The sequence below is a fragment of the Oncorhynchus nerka genome, linkage group LG24 (genome assembly GCF_034236695.1).
Source record: "Oncorhynchus nerka isolate Pitt River linkage group LG24, Oner_Uvic_2.0, whole genome shotgun sequence".
Classification (NCBI taxonomy): Eukaryota; Metazoa; Chordata; class Actinopteri; order Salmoniformes; family Salmonidae; genus Oncorhynchus; species Oncorhynchus nerka.
In genome coordinates, this window is record NC_088419.1 from 51,102,023 (window position 1) to 51,111,998 (window position 9,976).

The 9,976-nt window shown below is 42.5% G+C and overlaps 1 protein-coding gene across 1 annotated transcript; it reads left to right on the forward strand.

Moving 5' to 3' along the window:
* The first annotated feature begins 278 nt into the window (after nt 1–278).
* Nucleotides 279–9,726, forward strand: LOC115107367 (diencephalon/mesencephalon homeobox protein 1-A-like). The gene is made up of 5 exons (XM_065009439.1): nt 279–502; nt 3,288–3,453; nt 3,703–3,881; nt 7,245–7,679; nt 8,412–9,726. The coding sequence occupies exons 2-5, from the start codon at nt 3,300–3,302 to the stop codon at nt 8,793–8,795; spliced, it is 1,152 nt and encodes a 383-aa protein (XP_064865511.1). The 5' UTR covers nt 279–502; nt 3,288–3,299; the 3' UTR covers nt 8,796–9,726.
* Nucleotides 9,727–9,976: the final 250 nt, after the last annotated feature.

Below are 9,976 nucleotides of genomic sequence, written 5' to 3' on the forward strand. Positions count from 1 at the left end.
TAAGACTTAATTATCACAGATCCACACAACCACATGTTTTTCTTCTTTATAATATTACGCCAACATTCATGTCCAGACATGGATTCAGAAATGAAATCTAAATCAGTCATGGAGAAAGGCAGGAGTAGAAGAAACCTCTTTTGATTGGCACAGCAAAGAACCATTTGAAATCTTGCATGACCTCACCGGGCGCTCGAGTTCTTTAAAGACCTTACCTCGTGCGCGAGCCTGATATATGGCAGTACTCTGGATTCTTCCACACTCCGGAGAACGCCAGGAGAGCGAGAGCACCGCGCGCAGAAAACGGACTACTGTATTCCTGAAAGAAGACAGCGTTGAGGAGTTTGGACACTAGTTTAAAAAAAATGAGTATACGGGACTAAACAGCACGGAATTGATAAGTAAACACACGAGGTGATACTTTGAAAGCTAATATTCCATTTGAAAACAGCCGGACATAGGCTACAACACTCAAAGACCCAAGGAGCGGCGTGTGCAAGAGGTAATAACTTTTAGAAGGGCATGCATCAGTAAAACATCAGGGATGGACCATGCTAGAAAAGTACCATTCTAAAGTGTGCCTGTCAAAATTGCTGAACAATTTAAACCTTGGAGCAAAATATTGTTGTAGTCTTATGAAAATGCATTTATTATAAGTGGAAGCACCTAAACTTAGCTAAAATGTCAACATTATTTTATGAAATGTTAATCTCATCCATAGTTTATTAAATTATCCATGTATATTAGCGTAGGTTTGGGCATAACTTGAATCAGGGGTGCATGCACATAGAAGAGTGTGTCGGTTTTACAGACATATCGGCGGCCCCTGGGCGACAGGCCTATTCAGTGTCTGGAGTAGAACATATACATCCACGGCAATTAGCATAATGAGGCTTAAATCAGATACCCAAGGCTAACTGACTCTCTCCACATGGAGATATTAATATTTAAACATCCTCAAACCAATTGTAAACCATGTGTAGGCTACAGGCAATGGCACTTATAGGAAGATGAACTGTCATATTCAGAAATTGACATTATTAATCACACACACGCGCCTTTCACGTGTCAGAACGGATGACAAATGAAATAGCCTAGCATTTGAAACCTATTTGCACCTACATTAGACGGGGTAGCCAACTGGAGATCAGCATATTTCACTGAAGAGCCCTCATACATCTCCCCGCCACAGCAAGCCTCCGGGCAGTGGGACGCGAGCAGCCAAAGATCGGGAGAAACGGCTCCCATTTAACTCAAATACTCTGGGAGATAGGTAAATATTTACCTATGCACATTCTGTCCCGGTCCAGGCCAATGTAAAGTGTTCCCTCGTGGCTGTCTGGCAAAGACTCTCTAGCGAATACAGAAAAACAGATTCCTTGACCCGTGGGCTATGACATATTCCAGTTTATTGAAACACATTTTATTGTAATTTTAAAGCATGTTTTATCAAATACATGACAGTTAAAAGCAAGCTTTATCCAGTATAGGCTGTATTTTAGGCCTATGATAATCCCTGTAAATGTGTCTGAAATGACCTTGTCATTACACTATTATTGGCACGGCAAAACATTTGTCCATTAATAATAGGTAGTTTATAGGCTTCCATCATAACTGATAAATCAAGATTTGCAGCCTTCAAACATTCAGATATGGTTAGATCTTGATAAATGCTCATGCTTCTGCATTTGGTGACAATATATGAAAGTGAAAATATGGATGATATCGATATAACGTATATAGGCCTATGAGCTTATAAGCGTTCAATTACTATTATTATTAATATGATTGAATTAAACTTTTATTACCAATTTTAATAATTTCACTTCGTACATTCTACATTTCTGCTTTATGAATGACAAGATGAAATGTTAACGTGATAGGGGTCTGACGTTATCATTTAGGCTACTGTATTTAGATTATTGTTGTGTTAGCCTACACAGTCCCGCTGTCACCCTTAGGGCTTTCATTCCCAAGAGCATAACAAATAAAATACCGTAGGCTATATATGATATTTTGGACATAGTGCAAGACTGCTAAATATAGCAAATAAATAGACCCGAAACAGGCAAATCCACCTATTTGAGGGGTTGAAATTATATTCAAACAAATATTATTACCGGCCTACTTACAATTATTATTCTTAAAATAACAACATTGCAGTCAGTATTGCAAACTATGAACGCAATATGCACGCACATGAAGCTAGGCCAACTTGTCTTAATAAATAATACAAATAATAACAAAAATAAACATGATTCGTCGTGGCTTGTTTTATGAGCAGTTTGCGATTAAACTCTCAACGCACTGACAATTTTTAGATTTAAATCGTAGTCTTGGATCATTTTATCGTAATCTGTGTGTGAATACAAATTAGCTAGGCTATTAAATGCGCTAATTTGCTACACATTATGGATATGACAATAAGTCTGCAATTAATAGGACTCTTATTGAAAACATTATAGAATTTAATAATTTAGTCTGCTGGTCCGCCAAGTTATTTGCTTTTGTGTGATTTTTCAGAGCAAAATCCCCGATTAATGTCTGATTATTGTGTAGTTTTCTGTTGACGTTTCGTTGGCGTTTTTAACTTCAGCTAGTGCTGTAGGGACTCTATATTTTGCCTATTTAGTAGGCCCACATCGCTTTTCTTTCAGGCACAACGTCAAGTGCGACATACAAATAATGAATATCAATATCAGCATTAATGTTGAGATAACACAGGAGAATAGGCTAATTATTTCATACAGCCCCTGGGGCTTTAGTGGAGGGGGGGGGGGGACTCTCTTGGGACAGGCTGGTTAAATAGCGAGCTTTGCGTGGGAACAGGGTTAGTGGAGGCTGGCTTGGCTTCTCAATGCCATTATATTATAATGTCTCACTCTCAGCTTTAATCTTTACAAATACAAAATCTTCACAGTTATAGCCATATAATAGCTGATGCAATATTGGATCATGACCAAATGCAGGTGCCCAATTAAAAGGTATTAGAAGTCAGCTGTTGATAGGCGAAATAGTTTTAATAAAATGTATGGAAATAGGAAATGAATATATAATTTTAAAAAAGGGGGTAATAACTTAAGCCTACTTGATCTTTGAATTATCTATTAATCTACACCTATAGGCTATTAACAAGACTATAGCCTTGATCAATCCACACTTATGGTTTTAGGCTATAATTCAACAATAACAATACATTGTTTGACTTGTAGCTACATTTGACCTCAAACTTGTGTAATTACAAATGCCCATAAACAACTTTTCCCACAATTTCTTTTTTTAAAAAGTTGACGGGAGCCATGCAGCACTACGGAGTGAATGGATATTCTCTCCACGCCATGAACTCGCTAAGCGCCATGTACAACCTCCACCAGCAGGCGGCGCAGCAGGCCCAGCACGCCCCTGACTACCGGCCGTCAGTGCACGCGCTCACCCTGGCAGAGAGGCTGGCTGGTAAGAACGGGTTGCACATTTTCTGAATATATTGCTTACATCTGTCCAAAAGTCAGAAATATTTGCAATACAATCAGGCTAATGCTATGTGATGGTCGTGTCTGTTGCCTTGTGTTAAAGGGCTCTTGAAGTAGTCGAACTAAGTGTCTTACACAATAAATTGAAGCATTTACTTAAATCCATATTCAGAGCCAGACTCTCAATTAAATTGGCCCTGTCTCTTTTCCTTCAACGGCTGCACATTTCAAGACATCATTCTCGAGGCCCGGTATGGCTCCCAGCACCGAAAGCAGCGACGCAGTCGCACAGCCTTCACTGCCCAGCAGCTGGAGGCCCTGGAAAAGACCTTCCAGAAGACCCACTACCCTGACGTGGTGATGCGTGAGCGCCTGGCCATGTGCACCAACCTGCCAGAGGCCCGTGTACAGGTGAGGATACTTACAGAGTCGAAAGAAAGTGTTCTCATCTTCTGGGGTGGAGCGAGTGGGAGTGAGGATGATAACGGGCAATATTTACTTAATCCTCTTTAGGGCCCATACCAAAGATCTCCAATGATGTCGGTCTTGGGCAGATACATTTTTTTCTGGCCATGACTAGTGGATGTTTTTGAGTTCTGCAGACAGGAACAGCAGCAATATATACTGGACAAAAATACAGTATAAACGCGAAATGTTGGTCTCATGTTCCATGAGCTGAAAAAAAAAAAAATCATACTCACAAAAAGCTTATTTCTCTCAAATTGTGCACAAATTTGTGTACATCCCTGTTAGTGAGCATTTTTCCTTTGCCAAGATAATCCATCCACCTGACAGGTGTGGCATATCAAGAAGCTGATTAAACAGCAAGATCATTACACAGGTGCACCTTGTGTTGAGGACAATAAAAGGCAACTCTAAAATGTGCAGTTTTTTCACAGTTTTGAGGGAGCGTTCAATTGGCATGCTGACTGCAGGAATGTCCACCAGAGATGTTGCCAGATAATTTTATGTTAATTTCTCTACCATAAGCCGGCCTCCAAAGACGTTTTAGAGAATTTGGCAGTACGTCCAACCGGCCTCACAACCGCAGACCACGTGTAACCACACTAGCCCAGGACCTCCACATCCGGCTTCTTTACCTTCAGGCCACCAGGACAGCTGATGAAACTGTGGGTTTGCACAACCAAAGAATTTCTGCACAAACTGTCAGAAACCGTCTCAGGGAAGCTCATCTGTGAGCTCATTGTCCTCACCAGAGTCTTGACCTGACTGCAGTTTGGCTTCTCAATCAACTTCAGTAGGCAAATGCTCACCTTCGATGGCCACTGGCATGCTAGAGAAGTGGGCTCTTCACGGATGAATCCCGCTTTCAACTGTACCGGGCAGATGGCAGACAGCGTGTATGGCGTCATGCTGGCGGTGTGATTATGGTATGGGCAGGAATAAGCTACGGACAATGAACTCAATTGCATTTTATCGATGGCAATTTGAATGCACAGAGATACCGTGACGAGATCCTGAGGTCCGCTGTCGTGCCATTCATCCGCCACCATCAACTCATGTTTTAGCATGATAATGCATAGCCCCATGTCTCAAGGATCTGTACACAATTCCTGGAAGCTGAAAATATCCCAGTTCTTCCATGGTCTGCATACTCACCAGAGATGTCAACCATTGAGCATGTTTGGGATGCTCTGGATCACCATGTATGACAGCATGCTCCAGTATCCGCCAATATCCAGTAACTTCGCACAGCCATTGAAGAGGAGTGGGACAACCTTTCACAGGCCACAATCAACAGCCTGATCAACTCTCTGCGAAGGAGATGTGTCGCGCAACATGAGGCAAATGGTGGCCACACCAGATACTGGTTTTCTGATCCACGCGCCTACCATTCTTTTAAGGCATCTGTGACCAACAGATGCATATCAGTATTTCCAGTCATGTGAAATTAGGCCCAATGAATGTATTTAAATTGACTGATTTCCCTATATGAACTGTAACTCAGTAAAATCATGTTGTGTTTATATTTTTGTTCAGTGTAGAAGTAAATGTGTTATTAGTTTAAATTATATTTGTAAGAATCAACAATATACACATTGGATGCATCAAAGATGTACAGTACCAGTCAAAAGTTTGGACACACCTACTCATTCAAGGGTTTTTCTTTATTTTTACTATTTTCCACATTGTAGAATAATAGTCAAGATATCCTAACTATGAAATAACACACATGGAATCATGTTGTAGCCAAAAAAGTGTTTTATATTTTATATTTGAGATTCTTCAAAGTAGCCACCCTTTGCCTTGATGACAACTTTGCACACTCTTGGCATTCTCTCAACCATTTTTATGAGGTAGTCACCTGGAATGCATTTCAATTAACAGGTGTGCCCTGTTAAAAGTTTGAGCCAATCAGTTGTGTTGTGACAAGGCAGGGGTGGTATACAGAATATATCCCTATTTGGTAAAAGACCAAGTCCATATTATGGCAAGAACAGCTCAAATAAGAAAAGAGAAACGACAGTCCATCATTACTTTAAGACATGAAGGTCAGTTAATACGGAAAATGTAAAAAAATTAGAACATTTCTTCAAGTGCAGTCGCAAAAACCATCAAGCGCTATGATGAAACTGGCTCTCATGAGGACCGCCACAGGAAAGGAAGACCCAGAGTTACCTCTGCTGCAGAAGATAAGTTCATTAGAGTTAACTGCACCTCAGATTGCAGCCCAAATAAATGCTTCACAGAGATCAAGTAACAGACACATCAATTGTTAAGAGGAGACTGCATGAATCAGGCCTCAATGGTCCAATTGCTGCAAAGAAACCCCTATTAAAGGAAACCAATAATAAGATACTTGCTTGGGCCAAGAAACACGAGCAATGGACATTTGACCAGTGGAAATCTGTCCTTTGGTCTGATGAGTCCAAGTTTGAGATTTTTGGTTCCAAGCGCGGTGTTTTTGAGACACAGAGTAGGTGAAGGGATGATCTCTGCATGTGTAGATCCCACCGTGAAGCATGGAGGAGGAGGTGTGATGGCGCTTTGCTGGTGACACTGTCAGTTATTTAATTAATTATAATTCAAGGCACACTTAACTAGCATTGCTACCACAGCATTTTGCAGCGATACACCATCACATCTGGTTTGCACTTAGTCCCACTATCATTTGTTTTTCAACAGTACAATGACCCAACACACCTCCAGGCTATGTAAGGGCTGTTTGACCAAGAAGGAGAGTGATGTAGTGCTGCATCAGATGACCTGGCCTCCACATTCATCCGACCTCAACCTAATTGAGATGGTTTGGGACCACAGAGTGAAGGAAAAGCAGCCAACAAGTGCTCAGCATATGTGGGAACTCCTTGATGACTGTTGGAAAAGCATTCCAGGTGAAGCTGGTTGAGAAAATGCCAAGAGTTTGCAACGCTATCATCAAGGCAAAGGGTGGCTACTTTGAAGAATCTCAAATATAAAATATTTGTATTTGTTTAACACTTTTTTTGGTTGCTACATTATTCCATATGTGTTATTTAATAGTTTTGAGGTTTTTCACTATTAATCTACAATGTAGAAAATAGTTTTAAAAAATAAAGAAAAACCCTTGAATGGGTAGGTGTGTCCAAACTTTTGACTTGTACTGTATATAAAATCAAAATGACCAATATTGACATTATCAAAAGCCTGGGCTATGATAGAGAATTACAGTTTCCGTAGCAATACATTTCAGCCAAAAGATAATCTGAGATTGAAAAGTAATGACACATTGTGTTATTACTGTAAAACAACTCAAATCCTTCCTCTCATCAGGTGTGGTTCAAAAATCGCCGCGCCAAGTTCCGCAAGAAGCAGCGCAGCCTGCAGAAGGAGCAGCTCCAGAAACAGAAGGAGGCCAACGGAGAGGGGGGTGACAAGGAGGATGTCAAGACCAAAGACACCTCCACCGCAAGTGTGCCCTCTACCCAGAGCCCTCCACCTCCCTCCTCCTCCACTTCCTCCTCCCTCTTGGAGTCAATGCAGCCCCAGCCTGCAGAGATGAACGTGGAGGTGAACGTCACCTCCCCGGAGCCCTCAGACAGCGAGTCGGCCGCCGAAGACAACGGCGAGGGAGAAGAAGAGCTGAGGAGGGAGAGGCTGCAGGAGGAAACGCAGCAGCAGCTTCAGGGGGAGATGCAGCAGAGGGATGCAGGGCTGCAGCCGGGAGGCGGCTCTCCGTCCTGCAAACGCCTCAGCCCCACACCAGGTGTGAACACTTCTATCCCAGTCACAGATATTGGGCCATAAATAGAGACTGTGAGCCAGCTTACAAAACGGAATTGTCTTTTAATAGTCTTTGCATCAAATACTAAACATAAACAATACATAAACAGTGGTGGTTATTTATGTAAGAAGGCCCAAAGGGGTGTGGAAAATTGGCCATTTTAAACTGGGTGGTTCAAAACCTAAATGCTGATTGGCTGACAGGTGTAGTATATCAGACCATATACCACGAGTATGACAAAGCATTTATTTTATTTTTACTGCTCTAATTACATTGGTAACCAGTTTATAATAGCAACAAGGCACCTTTGGGATTTGTGATATATGGCCAATATACTACGGCTAATGGCTGTATCCAGGCACTCCGTGTTGCGTTGTGCATAAAGAACAGCCCTTAGCCGTGGTATATTGGCCATATACCACAGCCCCTCTGGCCTTATTGCTTAAGTATACCACAACTAAGGGCTGTTCTTTATGCACAACGCAAAGCGGAGTGCCTGGATACAATCCTTAGCTATGGTATATTGACCATATTCCACGAACCCCGAGATGCTGAAATGCTGTTTCAGTCAAATCAGCAACCAGGACCCAAACTACCAGGTTTACAATTGTCTTTTGACCTAACTAAAACCAAAATCTTCTTCTCCCTCTCTCATCATCAGACTCTCCCCTGGGCTCTCCCTCCCTCCCTTCTTCCAGTGGTGGCATGGGCAGCAGTGGTCTGTCCCAGGGCTCCTACGCCTCGTCCCCCTCAGCCTCTTCCGCCTGCAGGAGCAGTTCCGCCAGCACATGGCCGCCACCAACAACATGGTCCACTACCCCTCCTTCGACATGGGTACCCCCTCCTCCCTGCCCTACCTAGGCATGAACGTCAACATGCCCTCCCCCCTGAGCTCCCTGCCCTGCCAATCCTACTACCAGTCCATGTCCCAGGCATCCCTGTCCCAGGCCCAGCAGGTGTGGAACAGCCCCCTGGCAGGTCTCCAGGCTCCTCCGGGCAGCATGCCCAGCCTCAACAGCAAGACCACCAGCATCGAGAATCTGCGTCTGAGGGCCAAGCAGCACGCAGCCTCCCTGGGCCTGGACACACTACCCAACTGACCTGACCCCCCCCCCCCCCCCAGGGCAGGGCCGGGCAGCTATCAAGGACGCAGCCAGACATTGCTTATTTGACTCCCCCGCAGGTTAGATGCATAGACCCAGTCCAATCGCACTACTGCTACCCACCAAACCATGTGGATCAGAGAACTCAAAGCTACACTCCTATATCACAAAGCCGTCATCTCATACCGGGGCAAATGCATGGCGGTTAACAGTATCTGATGATCTCAACACTAGAATTGGGGAGAGTGACAGTAATATTAAAGATGAGCTTTGCATGCATCCCGAGACAAGGATTACAACTGCACAAAGATTGAACCAAGATTCCAGCCTCAGATCAAACCCATTCAAAGATTTACAACAGCACAGACTGGCCCTACACATCCCACAATGCACTGCACCTGGCAGATGGACAGTACTTCCTGTTAAAGAGCTACATCCCACCTGCAAGAATTTATTCCACATTGTACTGTAAATATTCCTCCTCGTTTGTTCCCATCCCATCTGCTTGGTTAGGGAGTATAAATCGGTGTCTCCTTTTGTGTCGAGGACTTAAACAGGAAACATTCAAGCTATTTTTGAATTGTTCCATTGTGGCTTTATGCAAAGGACCTACAGTAGAATGAGCCAATACCTGCTGGGGTAAAGATTATAGTCTACGGTGGGAACAGAGTGACGTTCAAATATGAATCTGTTTAATCTAGCTATGTTATGTTCGCCTGGGTACCAGGTTGTTTCTGCATATGCGTTTAAGAGCGCCACATCTTTACGGAGTCAAGACGGTGACAAAAAAAAAATATGGTGTTATCGACTTAAGCAGAAACACACTGGCACCCAGGCCAATGCTGTATGTATTTTATCATTGTAGAGCCCAGACATGTATTTCTCAATTGTTTACTTAAAATGTGAGTAATTTATCTGTTAAAATGAAAGGGAATAAACCACATGTATGAAGATCGATTGGTGAATGAGATGATTATTTTAGACGATAATTCAAATCGTGCAATATAATTTATGAATAATTATGTTGTGAAAGTCACAGGCAAGAGACAATTTGCATGTTTACATGTGTAAGCCTTTTTAAACTTTTTTTTTTTTACTCGTGTTTGGAAAACTATACTGAACAAAAATATAAACGCAACATGGAACAATTTCAAAGATTTTGCTGAGTTACAGTTCCT

Bases quoted from the DNA above. Each gene is read 5' to 3' on its own strand.
- LOC115107367 (XM_065009439.1), top strand. From the start codon at position 3,300: ATGCAGCACTACGGAGTGAATGGATATTCTCTCCACGCCATGAACTCG. The intron at 3,454-3,702 runs GTAAGAACGGGT...GCACATTTCAAG, and splicing joins CCTGGCAGAGAGGCTGGCTG to ACATCATTCTCGAGGCCCGG. The intron at 7,680-8,411 runs GTGAACACTTCT...CATGGGCAGCAG, and splicing joins GCCTCAGCCCCACACCAGGT to TGGTCTGTCCCAGGGCTCCT.